General features: G+C 32.2%; 4 protein-coding genes across 4 annotated transcripts in view; 2 read left to right on the top strand and 2 right to left on the bottom strand.

Moving 5' to 3' along the window:
- Positions 1–121: 121 nt before the first annotated feature.
- Positions 122–3,467, bottom strand: LOC108686708 (TRAF3-interacting protein 1). Its single transcript, XM_018192141.1, has 11 exons — positions 2,961–3,467; positions 2,695–2,812; positions 2,499–2,611; positions 2,116–2,433; positions 1,598–1,717; positions 1,352–1,509; positions 1,141–1,269; positions 808–1,057; positions 565–690; positions 413–498; positions 122–272 (listed from the first exon to the last, which is right to left on the bottom strand). Exons 1-11 carry the CDS (start codon positions 3,093–3,095, stop codon positions 122–124), a joined length of 1,704 nt encoding a protein of 567 aa, XP_018047630.1. The 5' UTR covers positions 3,096–3,467.
- A 104-nt stretch (positions 3,468–3,571) lies between these two features.
- On the top strand, positions 3,572–5,022 carry LOC108686706 (39S ribosomal protein L40, mitochondrial). Its single transcript, XM_018192140.1, has 5 exons — positions 3,572–3,674; positions 4,025–4,108; positions 4,214–4,384; positions 4,485–4,683; positions 4,811–5,022. Exons 1-5 carry the CDS (start codon positions 3,640–3,642, stop codon positions 4,931–4,933), a joined length of 612 nt encoding a protein of 203 aa, XP_018047629.1. The 5' UTR covers positions 3,572–3,639; the 3' UTR covers positions 4,934–5,022.
- A 1,065-nt stretch (positions 5,023–6,087) lies between these two features.
- LOC108686776 (ERAD-associated E3 ubiquitin-protein ligase HRD1B-like) lies at positions 6,088–15,810 on the bottom strand. Its single transcript, XM_018192241.1, has 4 exons — positions 15,429–15,810; positions 12,570–12,826; positions 7,693–8,104; positions 6,088–7,059 (listed from the first exon to the last, which is right to left on the bottom strand). The coding sequence occupies exons 2-4, from the start codon at positions 12,817–12,819 to the stop codon at positions 6,564–6,566; spliced, it is 1,158 nt and encodes a 385-aa protein (XP_018047730.1). The 5' UTR covers positions 12,820–12,826; positions 15,429–15,810; the 3' UTR covers positions 6,088–6,563.
- The window catches only part of LOC108686777 (neuroparsin-A-like), a 13,493-nt gene continuing 2,570 nt past the window's right edge, over positions 9,727–20,649 (top strand). Inside the window, exon 1 of the mRNA XM_018192242.1 lies at positions 9,727–9,855. The gene's annotated coding sequence lies outside the window, so the exon portion shown is untranslated. The remainder of the gene's footprint in view (positions 9,856–20,649) is intronic.

Below are 20,649 nucleotides of genomic sequence, written 5' to 3' on the forward strand. Positions count from 1 at the left end.
TTCTATTTATACAGAGAATTTTTTTCGGAGCTATATATATAATTTATGATAAAATAATTACGTACTTCACAATAACACTTATAAAAATATTTACATTCCGATATATAGCGATGTAATTACACTATAGGTTACCATTAAGTAATCGCCGTATTTTTTGATCATTTTTCATAATTTGCGCCTTTACTTGACGTATCTTATCTAACTGAATCTTCATATTGCTATCAATTTCTTTCAATGTCTCCTTCATAGGTTCTATCATTTCTTCCGTTTCTCTAAAAAAAAAAAAATATTTCCATATTAATTTTCAGAATAAAGAATTATTTGAATTATTTATTCCGAAAATAAAAATATAAATGAAGAATCATTAAAATTGTTTATTCTCAATTTTATGTGCATATACTTTTATACGTACTTTTGTTCTTCTTCCAATTGTTCGTTTAATTGGCGATATTGATTTCTCCAATCCAATAATTCTTTTTCCATCATTTCTACGTCTTCCTAATTAAATTTAATTTCGTAAACAGATCGATAGTATAAGAATGTGTGTAAATGTATATATATTACCTGTACATAATCCAGCAATTTTCCCAAAGGATTTGTCGTTCGCGTTAATGTTTGTATAGTTCCACGTAATTTATCGATTTCTTTAGCTGCTGTTTCTCGGTCACGTTTCGAACCTGATTCCCATGCCTGAATCAAAATGCATTTATTCAATGATAATTCACTCAATGTTTTGTGATAAAATTGCTGCAGTAAAAATCAAGATAAAAATCAAAAATAAAAGTAAAAACACATTTTAATTCTTACGATATCGACTTTCTTCGGCAATACATCGACATTATCCGTATTGACTAATTCTCTCTGAGTTTCTAAGATTTGAGCAACAAGATGCCCATGTTCTTGCATCAGCTGATTGTCTATCTTATAATCTCCATTCTCTAAAAGATCACCACCATTTCCTTTTGCTTCCATCACTACCATATCTTCTGCATCATCGTCATCGTCATCCTTCAAGTTGGAATTCTCTACGATAACGCTGATATTTCCTAATGGTGTTCTACAATCATATTTTGAAATTACTTATAATAATTTTTCGTTTAATATAAATTAAATTAATAAAATTAAATTAAATAATCTTACTGTATTTCTTCATTGACTATTATTTCTGTTTTTGCTCTCATTCTGGGAGCTGCTGGCCTAGAACTGATGGGTCTGGCACTAGGTGGTCTTAAAGATGTTTTAGGTCTCGCAATCGGTTGTTGTGAAACGCTAAAACAAAATTGGAATTTAACATTATTATCACTTCGATATAATTTGATTTCAGCAATAAACTTATAGAACTGAACATTACATCATTTCAGTAGCTTCAGTTTGAGATCCTGCAAGCTCTGACATTGGTTGATCGCTTCTTTCAATGCTTTGTTGCAACGCATTATCCTTTTCTATTCCATTTTCCTTAATCTCTTTAGTATAATTACTCGTTACTGGTTTATTTTCGTTATCAAATATCTGTAATAATATATTTTCTTTTTTTTTCTTATGACCTATTCATTTGTACCAAGCATTTTTCTCTACCGGAGGCATTTTTATGTTGTACCTGTTCTTCCTTCGCTAGATCATTGGCATCTGCTAAATTCATGGCATCCTGCTTCGTCTTGTTAGCGGATGAAGAAGGCCTTCTTCTTTGTGCCGAAGTAGGAATTTTATTCTGAACTGGCTGTGAATATAATAAAAGATGTATTTTAAATGTGTGAGTTATGATAAAGCACATACTTGAGAAAAAATATTAAAAAATTATCTTTTAATTACAGAGTTCAAGCAGTTTGTGGATTTAAAATTAAAAAAAAATAGAACTTTAATTTTCTTTAATAAATATTTGTTTTAAAAGCTCTATTGTTCAAATCTATTGTGATATGCAATCTGCGGCACATGTGTAAGTTTTTTGCAGTTCATCGACTCAGCTGAAAATATATTTTCTATTTTATATAAATGAAATAAACATTATGTGACCCGAAAGATTTTACTTATTTCTAAAAGTGGCCTTTGGAAAATGATCTTTAAAAAAGATTGCGCATCACTGATTTAAACAATGTGAATTTTTCTTTGAATTTTTACTTCAGCTGGTGGAATATCTATAGCCTCAATATTCTTTGAATTTTCCTCCTTCCAATCATTTCCTTTTTTTGTTTTGTTCTCTTCGGTTCTGTCATCTTTATCTCGCTTTGCTTCTGATACTACTTTTCCTGTGCTAGATGACCTTTTCTTTCGCTCCGCCGAGATCTTATCTTTCTCCGATGATTTCCTCGTTTGCGAAGACTGTCTTGATGCAGGCTTCTTCGAAGTTTCCTCTTTAGTCGTGGATCTTGACTTTGATCCCTTTATTTTTTTTTCCAAGCTCTTTTTGTAGTGGTCAATCGCTTCCTTGCTACTGACCTAAATAAACGCACTAGTAATTTACTTTAAAAATAATTTTCTATTTAAATAACAAAATGTATTACTTTCTTATCAAGAACTTTTCCAATGGTTTGCAACAGCTCATTTGTCTTTGTAGGCTCTTGACCAGAGATGATTTTACTTGCTCTGACCGTTAAATTAACACCCGAGATTAATTCTAATACACATAATATTCATGTAATATATTTAGACATCATATATACAGTGACAGAACATAATTCAGTAAAATTAAATACTTACTGACGATATCAATGAGTTTTGTCAAGAAAGCAAGCTTAGCTTCCTTATCCTTTATATTATCAGAATTTAGCTCTTCCTCGCTAAATAATCCTTCTAAGAAACTAGTCTCTTTAATGATCTGAAATTAATTTTCAACTATATATAATATTTTTAATGCGAGCAGAATTTATATAAATCTATATTCTGGATAAATGTAAGATGAAACAATTTTCAAAAAGAGAATTAATAATTTATTTCAGTATCTAAAATTGTGCACGATAAATTACAGCTGTTATAATATCGTGGAGAAAGCGAAACGGCGGCTTGCGAAGTAGTTTCTCGGTCAGTGGCGGCTTCTTGAAATATTTTCCGAGTAAATTCTGTGTTTTCTTTATTACCTCAGGTCGCACCTCGTCTGTCATCGTGATAATTATTTTCCTTTTCCTTCTAAATTCTGTCTAGTGAATAGTGATTGACACATGTGTACATACAACACTTACGGCGATTCAGTGTAATGTCAAACCGTTGCTAGGCAACACCGAACACATATAACACGTGACACCGCACGTGAGTACCCAGTGAGAAACCCGAGAGAGGCCATGCTGGCCTTTTTTCTGTTAACATCGAAATTACACCACCGCCAGTACATCCATTTTCAGTTTGAGAACTACGTGAGTACGTATATTCTCTGACATTGTCGATAAATTTTGATCGTATCGTCGAAAGTCGATGTGATTCGTTTCTGTATTCTCTCGGGTTTCTCTCTGGTACTCATATCACATGTTGACCACGGTCGTGCGCTGATTGCATTTAGGTATTTTTACAATACGTACAGGGATTTTAGTGCCTAGGGAGAGTATTGCTACTACTGATTTATTACATCTATGATCCATTTGCGACATTGTGCAATGTTTTCATAGAAGTGAAGGGAGAGAATTGAATGCGCAAGAAGGTTATCTTAAGAAGATGAATGTTTTGAATTTGCTGCCTGCTTTATCGCGGTAATTACGACATAAGTAATAATGTTAATTTAAATTCAGTGTTGAAATAAATTATTATTTAAATAATAATTTAATTGGGTTTTGATAAAAGAATTGTGCATTGTCAATGTGACTAAATTGTATATTATCTTTAGCATTGTTCGTTTTGTTCTCTCGAGAGTTTCTTGGGTTATAATGATAAATATCAGACATTATATGATGGATGTCGTATGTAATGCGAATTTTACATTTCAAGTGCACTGGGTTCGTTCGGAACGATCTCGAGCAGTTCCCGAAAGATAAACGAACAATGCTTTTGTAAGTTCGATAGGAAGATTCTCACGAAAATTGATCTGCCGTTTTCCTTTCAGACTATCAGTGCGCACTATACCTGGCATACGAAACATCTCAGCATGTACCGATCCACTGTACTTCAGAGTCAGCAGTGTACTTTTGTAAGTTCATTCATCATTCATCATTGTAAATTTCTTGCAGCATTTGATGTACATATTATAGCACAATTACAAGCATGTTGTAATTCTCTTTTATTTATTCTATAGAGGAGAACCGTTGAAGAAAAAAAAGAAATTAGATCCTGCGATTATCAGGGCAAGAGAAGAAAGAAGACGAAGAAAGTTAGAAAAACAAATTCGTAGATTGCAAAAGCTATCTAAGCAACTAAAATCAATCAGCGAGTTGGAAGTGCCATCAAAATTAATAGAGGAAAGGGAGTAAGTTTTTTATGCAAACAAATTATACGCAGGACAAGTATAATAATTAATTTTATAATGTTCTTATGCCTGCGATTTACTAATTGGAAACTGATTTCAGGCAAAGACTGAGAAAACTTCCACCGATATCAGAAGAGGAAATGGAGTCTAGAATTTTATTGAAAAAGGATTGGAATAGATACAAATCTCAACAGCATTTAGCTAACATTCAGGCAATAGATTCTATCTTTTATTCGCAGCAAAAGGCACTCGATGAGCTAAGGGCAGAATCAGAAGATTTGTATCAAGAAGCAATACAAGTAATTATTTAATTTACTCAAGAAATTAAACTGAGCATGATTATTTTTATTTTATATATAATTGTAAGCAATTTTGCATAAGAATTCTATTACATAGTTTAAATTCATTCATTTGTGTATGTTTTAGCTGGATTTAGGACTTTTACCATATACAGCGAAAGGACCATTAAAAACACCTCCAATAGAAAATTACAATAGTCCCGATGGAGAATATACAAACACCACTCGGAAATTTGATGGAGAAGAATGAGTATTTGATGTTAAAAAAGGGGATTTTTATATTAAAGAATAGAATTAAAAGTCAAGAATATAAATAAAACATATATTTCAAGCTCGAAATCTCGTACATTTAATAGTGTTACATGAATCTAATAGAATATAGGAAGCGATAGAAGCAAATAAATATTTTAATATATGGAGAAAAAAATATTTTCTTTTTTTTTCAAGAAGAAAATTTACTGTTTAAGTAAGCGACAAATTATTCTTAAAAAGCATATATCATTGGATATTGTGAGCTTCAATGGAATATAAGAACTTATTTTATCTGCCATAACTCCCGAGAAAATGAAGCTTTGTTAGAGACTAGAGACTTTATTTTGAATATGAAAATTAAAACTTATTCTATAGAGAAATCTTTTAATACTATTTGATTTCTTAATTGCATTATCATACGGCTCTTAAAGCTTACTTCATTACAATTTCTAAAAAACAAATTGTAGCGTACAAAACTGCACTATTTTAAATTCTATTTATTCTATCGACAATTTGTTGCAAAACAATTTTCCATATTTAAGATTGTAATGAGCTGTTTAGATATATAAAAATTAAAATGGAGTTTTACACAATTCGTGCAAAACGCAACGAAAAGAGTGTTTTACAGATATATGTATAAACAACGCAATTTACAGTTTTCCTCGATGGGCATTATATTAATGATATAACGAAAAATAGATACCTTGGTGAAAAAAATTCTCATAATATTTCACAATATTTTTAAGAATTTGTCACATTTTTTTTAATTTATGATTTCTGAAAATATATCTTAAACTTAAAATTTTATAAGTTTACTCCAAAAATTACAGAATGAGAAATCCTAATATCATAATATAGATTTCAAAATACAAATATAATATTTCAGATATTCACAAACATCAGAATATAGATTTCAATAAATTCACATATATGAGAAAATTCTAGAAAAGATTTAGACTTTCTCAATTTTTTGAAAAATGTTCCACTTCATATATAAAAAAATTTAAGAAATTTTTTAAAAATATAAAATTATACAGAAATTTTAAATAATTCTAATATTTACATAATAATTCTAAAAAATTATATGAAAAATTATAAGAAATATTTTTCATCAGGACAATAATATAAAATAAGCGTATTTCCATTCGCTAGTTACATTAAAGTTATGAATGACGTATGTTGGTCACAAATTGACTGACGTGAAGTAAAGTTATTGTATATCTCCGATATAATCCTAACAATAAACTACATTGCTGCTGATCTATATCACAGTAATATATATCTAAAGGAACATGTATTCCATGCGTTGCGAATATTGTCGATGTTCCATAAATTTTCGCAAATACTTCCTCTTTTTGTTGATTCCTTTTGAATAATATAAGAATTTCATTTTGAATCTTTTTTTTAAAGCTCTTTTTTTTTAATCTTTTATAAACGAAAAGAACACCGTAAATCCTTCCAACGCCATTGACGTCGTAAATTCAAATATATAAAAGATGCCGTAAATCTTCCATATACGAAATGTCATCTACATATCTCTCTTCTCTTCGTCTTCTTCAATGGCGCATTTTGAGAATCTCGTAAATCTTTCTGGAGGCAATCAAAATATATTCCCCGATGTCGTTTATTTAGTCGAACTTGAGTTCGCGCTTGCACATAGGACATTTGTCGCTGGTCTTCAGGCATTGTCGCAGGCAATCCGCGTGGAAGAGATGATGGCAGGGTGTCACCCTGGCTTTCGTCATACCGCACAGACACACCGCACACACGTCATCAAACCTTTCGATCTCCTCAAGGGTCGCCTTCCTGTAGCGATTTAACACTTCGCGTTCTCGTCGCAGTACCGCGCCTGAATTCTCCGTTAGTTCCTTCCATCGCAAATACACATTCAAATACGTAGCAACCATTAGGAACCTCCAAGAGGCCGATAACAATAACAGAATGCTGAAGATCGCCGACATGGCGATCGTAAAGCAGCGGAGTATCACCGGCGCGTACAGATTTTCGATGTTCTCCAATGCTTCTAACTGTAAGAAACCCAGGATCGTTGGAAACATCTCGACGAAGACCTTCTCCGTCGCCGAATAATAAATCCACGTAATCACCGTATAGATCAACGAAGGTCTGCAATGATAAGAAATTAAAGGGAAGGAAAAGAAATATAGAATAGAATGGATTACATTTGTCACAAATCAAAATTGTTAATTTTTTTAGAAAATAGAATATTAATAAAGAAATTACTATCTCATGAATCCATAATGAATGTAAAATGTTAAATAAAATTTAATAATAAACTGAATATTAACCCTTCTATAATCAATGTGTAAGTATACGAGTCGAATTAAAAATAATAAAAATTTGCATATTTTTATTTTCCTACAGCAAAATTCGTACATTTTTGTGCTAAGAGTTTGTTATAACGTCTCAAATTCTCACCCTTTGAACAACATTAAGAACAAGTTTGCACAGATTTTAGCTTCTATTTTGTAATTTTTAAAAAGACAATAATATTATTACGATTTTATACGTGATAAAAAATTGCGTAATAATTAATAATACAACAACGCTTACGTTAAGAATTATAGTGATTTCATTTTCACTTTTATATTTTCTATAGGAATTTTATGAAAAAATGCATGGATTGAGAAAGATCAATTGTATGTATGACAAGCAAAGGAACAATTCTAATAGACATTCTTAATTATTATACATATTATAGACCAAGAGGATTGGTTCCTCTTCAATCAAGTTCCTCACTTGTAATGATCGAGGCCTTGCTCCAGTCCGAATACGAGAAGCATGAAGGTCAATGTGACGACGAATGTTACCGCCTTAGTCCACTCGAGCACGATCTTGGTGGCCGACATCGCGAGATGTTTGATCTTAGATCGCTCAGTCAAGGTGACATATGGTGACCAATCCTCCTTTTGGATTAGCTCCTTGATGTAGCTCACACAGTAGGCTATCACGTTGTAAAACATAAGCGTATACAAGCAGGTCAGCCTCTGCTGTGGCAGCAACACCTTATCCGCCAAGATCAGGAAGATTATCTGGTTTGCCATGACGGAAAGATTGCGCATCTTCAGGAAGAGATTCTCCGCGCGGTCCACCGGTGCATATAACCGTCTCAGGAAGCGATTTAGAGGATGCCATGCTCTCTTGGCTCCACCTTTGAACATTGTGTTATAATCAATAAAATGAAGGATTTAATTTTACTTCAAAATAGTATATTATAGGATTTAATTTTACCTTAATATAAAATAAGAAATTTATTTTTATCCTCATACAAATGAAGGATTTAATTTTGCTTCAATATAGAATCTAGATAGCAAACAAACGTGATTTATCGTTATTTTGATGTCAAAACGATGATAAATATTAGCCTGCTATTAAGAATAAGGGATTTTGTTTCCCGCATTTATTAATGTTGTTACGCTTTTAAAAAAATTAATGAAAAAGATTGATGTTTACTCCAAGTTTTTCATATCGCGCCTTAGAGATATCCAGATTGGCGTTTATAATTCGAAAATATTCAGCAGAATTTTGAATATTCGCGTTTGAAGGAGCGATTAATAACTTTAATTTATACTTTGAGATTACATTGAAGAAAGTTTCTTAATTTATACCTTCAAATTATAACTTAAGAAGCGCGGATTCTCGAAAGGTAATTTTTTACTGTTAGCTTAAGATGCGGTATCTCGTGTATCACACTGGCATGATGAAGTAACTAACGCAGATTGATTACTTCAATTTTCATATTGGCCTTATTCTCCTCTATACAAAAACATCTATACGTGGCTATTTACGTTCGTCACCGGGCAAAAATCACAGATGATCGAGGCAAACGTGAAGACCGAATCGTTCAACTGATAATAATTACATTTTGAGGATACAAATCGGCCACTTGACGAAGGCGATTCGCAAAAGTTACAACCTACCTCGTCGCCCGACTCTCGAATGATCGGACAAAAACCATTTAAAATTATTCCTCGTAATTATCGGAGAAAATTATTTTAACGGCCGTTTACGTTGGCGAGGATGCGGAGGCGAGCAAAAAAGAAACGCACAGACACGCGACATCTCGTTATTATTACGCACAAGAACATTGATATGCATTCACCACGGAGATAGATTTCTCTTCCTCCTCCTCCTTTTCTTCTGTCTCGCTTTTTCTCATGTCTTTCGCTTCCCGAAGAAGAAAGAGAATAAAAAGAGAGGTAGGAACGCGTCATCATGAGTGATTTTCCGGAGGTGAACCTGATCAACGAACGGCAGCGACTCACCCTCTGTTGAGGGTTTTATCGGAGGATGACAAGTTGCTGAATAACATGACAGGGCGTGCTTTACGTTAATAATCATGAACTTGTTGCCAGCTGATGAGCGTGAGCGCGTGCAAGAGAGAAAAAAAGAAAAAAGAGAGGTAGAGAAAGAGATAGAGATAGATAGAAAGAAAGGGAGAGGGGAGAGAGAGAGAGAGAGAGAGAGAGAGAGAGAGAGAGAGAGAGAGAGAGAGAAAGTGCCTCCGTCGGCCACCGTTAATTGAGTATAACGTAATTGACGTGGCTTCGATGAATGATCGACTTCATTTTTAGTAACAAGTCCCAGAGAGAGCCGACGATCGAGAGAGGATTTGCATATTAATGGACGTCAGTCAGGACGAGTCACCGACATGGCAGCAGGACGAGACAAGGACAGATACTGAGGAGGCGACATAGCGGTGGAACCCGTAGGATTTCACATGGCAACCGAAGGATCTCCCATCCCCCGGTTGGAGTTCAGGAGGGCCTCTGCTACCTATAAAACTAACAGCGCTCCGTCTCCGACCGAGCATTGAACGACTTGGCGTCAACACTATAGGGATCATCGCCGATTGGAGACGAATCCAACATTTACAATCAGCGAAAGGATTTCAGAGTTTAGGTGAGTGCGAGAGAATGACATGACCTACGGCAATTCCTCGTTTGCGCAACGCTACTTCTACACTACTTGATTATAGTTGGAATCGAATTATTCTTATCTTTGCAATTTCAACTGTATCACTAATAAAATTAATAATACTATATATTATTATGCACAATAAGTAGAGAATATTTTAATTAATTCGTTCCGATATATCATTTTTAATTGATTGTAAGATTAAAATCTGCGGCTCTATTATTGTATCGTTAATGTAAAATTTAAATACTGTTAATTAGAGAGTGAACTATTTATGATTTTAAATCCTAGTATTGATATTTTAAAAACAGTTAATTTTTTGCAACAGTTAATTTTTTTTATATAAAATTCAATTTCAACCGGTATTATCTTATAATTAGACTAAAATCGGCGCGCTATTTTTGATTTATTAATAAGATTTAAATGTAAAATTATAAAATAGATGGACTACGACCACGAATTGAATCTTTTAATGTACAAAATAATAACAAATACAAATTAATAACAATAAATAAAAACTTAAAAAAAACGTTTCGACACCGATTGAATCAATCTAAGTCACAGATATTTACATAAAAACATTATAACGAAATAAAATACTTTTAAGAAAAAACGGAACCTTTATGAAAAGTGTGATGATATTTTTTGCAATTAACATTTTATTGCATGAAGGTTGAATGTAGAATCCTTATATCACGCTTTAATTGTAATTGATCTTGATAAAACAATGTAGATGAAACCATTACAATCTTTTCTGAAAATTCAATATTTTTTTTTAAATTGTGGAAGTGATTGATGTAGAAATGTAATAAAAGTGTATCTTAGTGAAAATAGTCCAATTAATAAAATTGCAATTGTAATAAATTAAAGGAGTATTGCTACCATCAAATAAAAAACAGTCCGATTAATAAAATTGGCGTCGTGTAATAACAAAAAAGCATACGATCAGGAGATGATTATCAGAGGAACATTGTAAATAAAATAAGATTAAAGAACAAACAAATAAATGTAGGAAGGAAGTGGGGAATAAATATGGGAAGGAAGGGGCAAGAGAAAAGAAGAGAAAATTAAGAAAAGGAGAAAGAGATTGTATAATATTAAGATATGATTTCGGTAAGATTCAATTTCGTTCTGTTTGTTCAAGCCTTATCTCTGTCTTTTTCTGTGGATCATCTCTGATGTTAATCTCTTATTGTAAGAGGATTCATTGTCAAAAATTTTAACCCATTTGAAATTATGATTAAAATTAATCCAGTGATCTGTAATTACAGGTGGGGAACCTGTTTTTTTATTAATATCGAAACGTTGTTCATGTAGTTTTTAACTTTCGTTTCGTTGACCAATGTAGCTAACATCACAATCTTCATAGAAGATTTTGTAGACTACGTCCTGATGTGATAACAAATCTAATTGGTCTTTTCTTCTTATAATATAATTTTATATATGATATTTTAGTCTTTCTTGTATTGCAGAGAAAATCAAAGAAAGTGGATACCCATTATTTAAAAATGAATAGATAGCATTAGTCAGATTCTTTTTGTGAAATCGTGAGTGAGACAGACGTACTATTCTGTCTACAATATCAAACATTATGTCCTTCTTGTGACAAAGCGGATGACTTAAATAAAAATTAAGGAATCTATTGAAACAAATTGCTGTTTGATATCTATCAAATGTAATTCTTTGATCTTCAACAATAACTATTGTATTAAGAAAGCTTAATCTCTTATTATCAATTTTCATTGTGTAATCTACCATGTAATGAATTAAAATTTTTTTGTATGTCATTCAAATATTCGATTGATACAGCTAAAATAGTATATCATTCATATATTGAAGATAAAACAGTAAGTGTAGGTAATTTTTCAATTGCTAATTCTTCTAAATTCTGCAAAATTATGTTAGTACTAATTGGAGACATAAGTGAACCCATGGGAATACTAAAAATTTGTTTGTAATATTTGTTGTTAAAAGTGAAGAAAGTAGAATTCAAAATTAAACGAACAGCAATAAAAAATTCTTTTAATGAATTTAAATGTGTTAATTGGGAAGTGAATTGTTTGTGACTTGAAATTTTGTATCTAATTATTTAAAAAAAAAAATTTTATTTTAATAGTATAACTTAATTTAAAATTCAACTTTAACCAATACTGTTAAGAGCTGAAGAATTCTATATTTTATTTGTTTTCAAGGGAGATCGATGATTAGTTACATAAAATTAAACTCGAATATTATATAAACTGCTAATAATAGTAGTATCATTAAAATTATTTATATACGTATTTTCTTGATTTTATATTTTTTATTTTAAACAAATCGTATCACAGAAGTCTGTCACATTTATAACATCTTATTTAAAATATGTGTAAATAAAATAGTTATTTAGTATTAATTACTTTAAATAACAATTATTTTATCGAGCCTTGATCTCTATATCTTGTTTGATTGTCTCGACATGTCAATGTATGCGTTCAAAATACATATCAAAAATCTTATTTGACATTGTAGCTTTGTATATAATCGACACAGAATCAATGATTTCATTATTATAAAAATTTATTTCGATTTTCAGAAAATTATTCTAAAAGAAAAATGAGATTAAAAAAATCTAAAGTAAAAAAATCGGTTTAGTCTGAAGATGAGATCGGCGAATTAGAATGGAAAAGTAGTGAGATCAATGTTAAAGTATCCGTTTGTACCTTTAACCGCCTCAGCAAGAGTCTTGAGGGTCGGAACCGGATATCTGTAATTCGCACTTAAAACGACCGGCAGGACAAGGGCTGAATATAGGACCGGTGCGGGCGACGGTAGAAGCGGCAGCGGACCGCGCGGGCAATAGGGTAGAAGAAGAACCGCGCTTAGAAGGCAGACGCTTTGCGCCGTTTTCTCCTTGTCGATTGTCAGCGAGTTCGCGCGGACGCGACGCCTCACGCGCGCTATCATACCCATCTCGGTCCTGAAATTAAACAACAAGAAAAATTCTTTTATTAATGTTATTTCTTAAAGCAGTACATCTTTTTTAAATATCTTCTCTGCTTTTCACTGTTATAAACTTTATTGTTATAAAGACACAATAATTTCGAGAGCCTTCTCGACTTTTGTATGTTTATCTGCAGTTTGCGTGGTTTATTTGTTATTTGTTATTCTTTGAATCAAGAACTTCATACATTTGTGACGTTGTGAAATAGTAAAGATGATAATCAAATAATTTCGCTTCTTCTGACCGATTTTCGATGTATGGAAATATCTCGCGAAAGCCATTCGATTTTAAATATTGAAACCATTAGATATTATTCGAAAATCTTGGAACTCTTTTAGTTTTCAAAATATTATTTATAAATTAAAATATTATTTATAAGTTAAAGTTTTTTTTTTTTGTAAAATTGTGCACGTTATGTATATTATCTACGACATTGAGAGATATATAATGTCAGATAATTTAGATTGAATCGTGCAATAGCTCAAACAAACAGCTTCTTTAAAACGTGTTCTTTTATGTCTTATAATAAGATTAATTAAATCATATTATATTATTACGATTATTTTATTTATCACTACGAATTGATATGTTCAGATAATATCTTTTTCATTTTATTTAATCATCCCGTCACAATACATAAATTTTTTTTAAAGAACAATCAGCAAATCGAATCAAGCTCAATAAAGATTTAATATGCCGTGAGCTTGTAAAAATCATTAATTGCTTAATGACAAGATCAGAATTCCGCGAATTGCATTAAGTTGTTAAATGAACTCGATCAACGTGTCGCAGAAATCGTTTGCATCAGTCATTCTTGGCAAGTCGTATAGATCCTCAAGTCTTCTGCATCAAGTCGCTTCTTTACATCGGATGTACTTCAAGCTATTTCTAACCGCGAGAAGTTCTCTTCTCACAAAGATTTGCATCTCCTCTTTCTCTTATTTCTTCTTGAAAAAGGGACAGCAAGTGATATATACTTCTGTTTTATTCTTCAACGATTTACTGTACCATTCCATTTCTTGATTTTTGTATGTTTATCCAGTCTGATATGCGTGACTTATATTTATTATTCTTTGAATCGAGAATATTTCTTAATGTGCATGCAACAGAAAACAGAAACGGTAATCAAGTTTATCTTCTTTCGATCAAATTCTTATTCTCAATATGCGGGAATTCGGCTCATTAAAGAATTCTAAGATTCTCATCGAAAAATCATTTAATTTCAAATATTGTATATTAGATTCATTAGATGTGCATTATAAAATTTTAGGATTTTACATATGCAATTTTAAATATGAACTCAGATTCAAGATATGATTTATTAAAATGTGATAATTAAATATTATTTACTATTTAATTAAAATTCTTCTTTTCTTTGTAAAATTTCGTACATCTACGATGACGTAGGTACATTAATAGGCACATGTTGTCAGATGATGAGATTCGATGAGATATATATTGATCAATGTAAAACTGCGGAGGCAACGTGGCACGTTTGGCACAAATTTCGAAAATTGCATTTTGCAGTTGACACAATGTTTTTATTATGTCAACAGTTAATAGTAAACATGTTTGTTCGACTTCCGGTGAAAATTAAAAACCAAAAGCACGTGCATTGAAAATATTGAATATATCTTGGATTCTTAATAGACAACAGTTTTCAATTAAAAATGAACTATTTTTGAATCTTATAGCGAAAAAAATAAAAAAACAGATGCAATTTTATTTCCAAATTTTAATAAGTTTAATTCCCTCGTTTAATTCAATTTATAATTCTTAATTGGAAATTCATTTCACCGCATAGTTCTCATCCTCTGAAAAAGTATAATTAAAAATAACAAAAACAAAAATTTTTAATAGTTTGTTTTATATTTTCAAGATGTATTAAATAGAGATGAAAACATAAATTGTATATGTTAAAGTATATTTAGTGCCAAATCATGCCTATTCGATTGTTGCTGTATATCTACATTGAAGGTAATCTGTGTATGAAGTAAATAAGACGCAGAATCAGATGCCACATTTAGCTCAAACCACGCGCGATGGGAATCTTTAAATATGCAATCGTCACAGGACCAATGCAATCGGTCCTACGAGGCGTTTATCCAAACACGTGTCTACTCTTTTATTAAATTTCCTTTTCGCATTAGTTATAATTAATCTAGTAATTCTATAATTATTATTGTTTCTAATTTTATAATTTTCATTATATATTAAAATTAAATTAAACTAAACAGTGTTATCGTGATAGAAGAAAAGAGTTAAAAATTAACTTATATTCTCTCTCTCTCTCTCTCTCTCTCTCACATACACACACACACACACACACACACACACACACACACACACACACGCGCGCGCGCACGCACATTAATACTATAGCTACATAATTATAAAATAATGTAATATAACGTGTGCTTGATGGTTTTTTATGATTTCATTTTATTAAAATCTTATAATGAGACAGCATCTAATGTTAGAGTTTTTAAAAGTAATATTACATCTAAGTACAATTGCTATACAGAATTAGAATTTATTTGTTAGTCAAATAAACGTCGATGGTTACCCGGCTACTTACTTTTAATGATGACAAAGAATTTAATCCTCCACAAGAAAATCTCAAATTCTAGGAATTGAAAAAGTCCTCTCTCTCTCTCTCTCTCTCTCTCTCTTTCTCTTTCTCCCTCTCGCTTTTTCTAGTTTTTTCTTTCGAAACTCTCTAGTTCTTCGGTTTATTAGGAGATTCACCTTCGAGAGATATATCTTTGCAGAATCACTATGGAATAAGTTCGTCGCTGCCGTTTGTTTGACCGCACGTCCAAAACGAATGCTAACTGGTACGATACTGACCGTTCAGTCTTTGTACCAGCGGAGTAACGAAACAAGACGATATGTGTGCGTAACTAACTACGTACATGTGACAGAAAATGAGAACAACAAAGAAAGAGAGAGGGTGGGGGAGAGATGGAATAGAAGGGTGGTAGAAGAGAGAAGAGATATAATAACCAGAAAATAAGAAACGAAATAAAGAGAAATGGAATAAGAGGTTTAACAGTGCAGAAGAAGATACATAAAAATAAATAGAAGGAAGAGCGCGCAGCGAAAGATAAAGAGAAGAAATAGAACGGATGGGGCGGGAGCGGATAGAGAAAGAAAGGTAGATGATGGAATGGAGGAGACAAGAGGGCGGGATAGTTAGAAGAAGGGAGAATTTGGCATCTGCGTCGAGCAACGCAAATTTCTTTGGCTATTCTTAGTAGGCAGAGATACGATGTCGTGTCTCATTGGACGGCGTTTACCGAACCGCGAAAGCTCCCTTGCGGATTTTCTCTACAGGCCGCCTGCAATCCGGAATGAATGGAGAACACGCACAGCTCTATGAAAGTATTCGACTATCGACAGTTTTCGACTATCTAAGAATTAAGCGATTTGAATTAATTGACGATTCGCAATAATCAGATTGACTTGAATTTTCTTATTGCTTGTTATATTTTGTCTATATTTTACGATTTAAAGAAATAAGTTTGTCATTTCCTGAGATTGATGACTTTGGATTAAAAAATTATGACGTTGCGTGAATTCTCTGTTGTGGATAATTCTATAAATACTCTGTCATAAATATTAAATTTTACAGTTACAGTAATTTTATTACGTGATATATTTATCTCTTTCTTTCAACTACAATATAAAATACTGTCAATATAAAATATTTGAATATCTTGGATTTATGTACGACATAAAATTTCTCTAATCTACTGTAATAAATATTTTTATGTTGCTAATAAAATGATGATATTAAAATGCATGCGCTTGCACAAAGCAAATCTATAAATAAGACACGAAGCTATTTTGCGCAGCGGGCTAAATTTACGAGGTTAATCACCGCGAAAAATTCAATGAAAATTCCACACGCTGAATTTTATATATATAGTCACGATGCGCGTCATTCATTACTGTCGTAGAACGCACGATTTTAGTCGGTGATTTCGCTGGTTCCTGGTATGATGATTGCGTAGTGACCACGTGAAATTAGTTCTGGTACAACAATGCCACGAAAATAAACGAAAATAAACTATTTATATTGTTTCTTAAAGATGTGGATCTTAAAGATGTGGTATTTATGCGCAGAGTTCCGATTCTTATTTATTTGATACGAAGATTGCTCTTATATATATGGTACATTAAATGTAACCGAGTTTAGTGCACACACTGGCAAAATTCAAATTTCTCTTGTACACAATATTCTACTTTTCGAATAAAGTGGCCTGAATGCTCAATATTATTAAACAATTATATGGTACAATATTATTGACAATCTGCCTCTCTAGATAATTCAATATAACTTTTAACATAATAATTAAATTGTGTATAATAATTTAATTAATTATTGTTATGTTAATCCTTAATATTTAATTTTAATTTTATCTAATTGTCTTTATAAGTGACATGTATTGCGTTTGCAAAAATATTTATGATGAGATTGAGACATCTAATCATTAAGCAAGCTAAGATTTAGTGAAGACAAAATGTAAATTTCTAAACTGGATGGCATTTTTTTTTATGTGAAATCGATACATATCGCTATGATTTATAGGTAAGGTCAAAATTAAGTTACACTTAAGTTGTTTATTACATTTATAACAAGAATTAACTAAATGTTGCACAATTTGATTAAAAGTTATATTGAGAATTATATTGAATTGTTTTAGGAAGGTTATTAATGATATTGTACAATCAGGAGACATGATTTTTTATCACGATAATTATAACGTCAGAGGATGGAAAATCAAGTTTTGAAAAATAAAGTTCATACGCACAAAATGATGTAAGCTGGAACAATAAATATCCAACATAAAGACGCTATGATTTATGTAAGATACTCAATATTCCTTATATAATTTATGTTATTTTGTATGAACTTAATTGGTTACTATTACTCATTAAAAATTGTAAAATCATTACCAAATTGTTATTATGAAAAACTAACGATAACGATAAAAAATTATAAGAACGTCTTATTTTTCATTCCTGAATGCAAAATTATAACATAGATGTTACATTACTTTTATTTGATGTCAACTAGGTTTCCTTAATCAAAAGCTCTTTGAAACATTTATATCAGAAAAAAATGTTTGATTGAATTAACTGGAATTTTAATGGAAAATGAACGTTCCAGAATTCTGATTAACGATCTAGATAAAACTACTAAAAGTTTAGTAGATTTAATCAAAATTCTAGATTATTCATTTTCTACCAGAATTCTAGTTAATTCAACCAAACATTTTTTTCCGTGCACTTGTAAAATATTATTTAGTAATATTGAAGCTCCTTAACGCATGTAATCAACTTACAGCTAAAAATCGGAAATTGAGTTTTAATAAATATACCCAAAGGTGCATATTTTTCGTGTCATTGACACGATTCTCGCGGCACGTATGGTTTTACTCATCGAGAGAGAAGAGCCAGTCGCCGTCTGGAAAGCTAATTTTACGCCGTCTCGCAGTGAAGTTTAGAAAGACTGCGGTTCGACGCAATGACCCACAATGAGAAGAGTATGTCCACAAATAATCATCAAACCGCTCTTTTGTGCGTTCCGAAAAAAAATATTTCTTTATTCGCTCCTTTTTGCACGGAAAACAAAAGACCGTCACGAATACCAAATCGAACATAGCCGGTTTGTGTGCAAGACGAAAAACATAACACAAGACGCGTATCTGCATTTCCATTATCTTATTTTAATGCACTTTTTTTGTAAACTTGTCGATGCACATAGCGTCAAGATTACATAGAATGGCTAGATACGTTCACATTAATAACAAATATTCATGAAAAATAATTGTGACGCTTATACATGTGAGGATCATACATCGTCATCATGCATCTCTGAGCAGCGTCTCTGATAGAATCTAAAAAGAGAAAAGATATGACTACGGGATTAGAAGGTCGAATTAATGTTGCTATTCATATTTATTACGCTTTTAGAGGGACCAAAGTCTCCTTACAATATTTATACATATAGGGAGATTATTATTTCGGATTCCAAAAATAATGACCCACAAACATATATAGATAAGATTGCGACATAATTGTGCAAAATAATAGATAAGGAAGATTGCGACAAAAATACAAGATAAAACAAATTCTTTTATTGTTGCACCCACGCGCGCTTACAAAAAAAAAACGGAGTAAAGGAGGCCGTGAGTATCAATGCTGAGTCAGCCGTGAGTTTCCTTGTTTATGGACGGAAGTTTATGAATAGTTGTGGGAGAGAAGAAGGAAAGCCTTGTTTGGTGGAAAGTAGATCATGTGGTCGCGTGAAATGTTTGTGTTTATTATTAGCACAGTCGGACAGAATATCAAGAAAGATCTGCTTGTTTTGTCTCGAGAAACATGGCGCCTTTTCGGTCAATGAACCCAAGGAAGTTTAAAAATCCATTTCTATTTAGCGTTCTTACTAGCGAAGATTTCGCAAAGTCGTTCAGTTATGATCGCGTGTGATGAACAAATTGCAATCAATGCAAATTGGAGTTTTATTTGTGCAATATGAATTCTGAATTCTACATTAAAATTCTTGATTGGAACAGATCAAGAAAAACGGATCGACAAATAGATAAACAAAAGCGAAGTAAGACGAGATTCCAATTACATATTACATATGTTTTATTTATATTATCGACATATTGTTAATTAAACAGTATCTTATCTCATCCGTTTACCACGTGTTGAGAGATTGCAGAACTTTCTGTATTCCTGATCGCTTTTAATTTTTCTTGAACTCAGATCTTATAATGCCATAATAGCAAGCTCGATAAGACATCGGGAAGACAGATGCATCAGTGGCGATGAATAGTCATTTCTGAGGTGAATGGGTTTGAGCTGCATTGGCTGTCCTTTCTACATTTATCGAGAAATCGGTTCACGTCGGTAGTCTTTGCCCCGCAGAGTCACGGAGGTTGTGGCTTTGCAAACTGTTTCGCTATATGTAGAGTGGGGACCATCGTGACGATGTGGGACATCAGTTTTACCCGTTTAATTCTCGCGACGGGTCGCCGGCACGAACAGCTTTTCCTTGGTTCTCACATCGCGTCGGATTGTAGTATCGTCATTTTCATTATCTTCATCGTCGCCATCTTCATCATCGTTATCATCATTACGTTTGATATTGCTGTAAAATAAATAATATAATCGTGAATCTTTACAAAGACATATGAATCTATATAAAGACAGAACATTATAGAAGATTCTATTTCACGATATAGAAGTTCATGACTGATGTTATGCTTTATGTCTACGTTTTATGGCCGTGTTTTCAAGCATCTATATGTCAGACGCTGAAGTGTGCATTATTTCGTGTGATTGTGTTTTGACGAATTTATTGAGGCCCGTGCATTCCTGAATCATTCCTGGATACATGTCGTAACATTCATGTGATCTTTTGGTGGTTGGAATATTCTCTTGCCCAAACATAATTATATATGTCTGTTATCTTAAATGAACACAATTATATCTCACAACGAGTTAATTGTATAACATATTTTGGTACACCTTAAAAAGAAAGGGTCGAAATACCGTTCATCCTACCGTTCATGCTCGCGTTATAGACATGTGACAATTAATGACATACTAGCGATGAGAAGTCAATTTTACAGCATGGTAATATCTACCTCGATATTTCGTGGATATTCAATATTCCTGCTAGCATTGTTGCATATAATGTCAAGACACTGAAACGGGGTGATTGAACTCGGTAAATGGAAAGATAATTCGCATCTGTGGCATTGCGATATATATATATATAT

The sequence above is a fragment of the Atta colombica genome, unplaced genomic scaffold (assembly GCF_001594045.1).
Source record: "Atta colombica isolate Treedump-2 unplaced genomic scaffold, Acol1.0 scaffold189, whole genome shotgun sequence".
Lineage (NCBI taxonomy): Eukaryota > Metazoa > Arthropoda > Insecta > Hymenoptera > Formicidae > Atta > Atta colombica.

Coding starts and splice junctions, on each gene's coding strand:
- LOC108686708 (XM_018192141.1), bottom strand. CDS start 3,095: ATGACAGACGAGGTGCGACCTGAGGTAATAAAGAAAACACAGAATTTA. Junction 1,058..1,140: donor ATAGTCAATGAAGAAATACA/GTAAGATTATTT, acceptor ATATGATTGTAG/AACACCATTAGGAAATATCA. Junction 273..412: donor CAATTGGAAGAAGAACAAAA/GTACGTATAAAA, acceptor TTTTTTTTTTAG/AGAAACGGAAGAAATGATAG.
- LOC108686706 (XM_018192140.1), top strand. CDS start 3,640: ATGAATGTTTTGAATTTGCTGCCTGCTTTATCGCG. Junction 3,675..4,024: donor TTGCTGCCTGCTTTATCGCG/GTAATTACGACA, acceptor TTTTCCTTTCAG/ACTATCAGTGCGCACTATAC. Junction 4,109..4,213: donor AGAGTCAGCAGTGTACTTTT/GTAAGTTCATTC, acceptor TTTATTCTATAG/AGGAGAACCGTTGAAGAAAA.
- LOC108686776 (XM_018192241.1), bottom strand. CDS start 12,819: ATGGGTATGATAGCGCGCGTGAGGCGTCGCGTCCGCGCGAACTCGCTG. Junction 8,105..12,569: donor TCTTGCTGAGGCGGTTAAAG/GTACAAACGGAT, acceptor CAATGTTCAAAG/GTGGAGCCAAGAGAGCATGG. Junction 7,060..7,692: donor CAAGGCCTCGATCATTACAA/GTGAGGAACTTG, acceptor TTATCATTGCAG/ACCTTCGTTGATCTATACGG.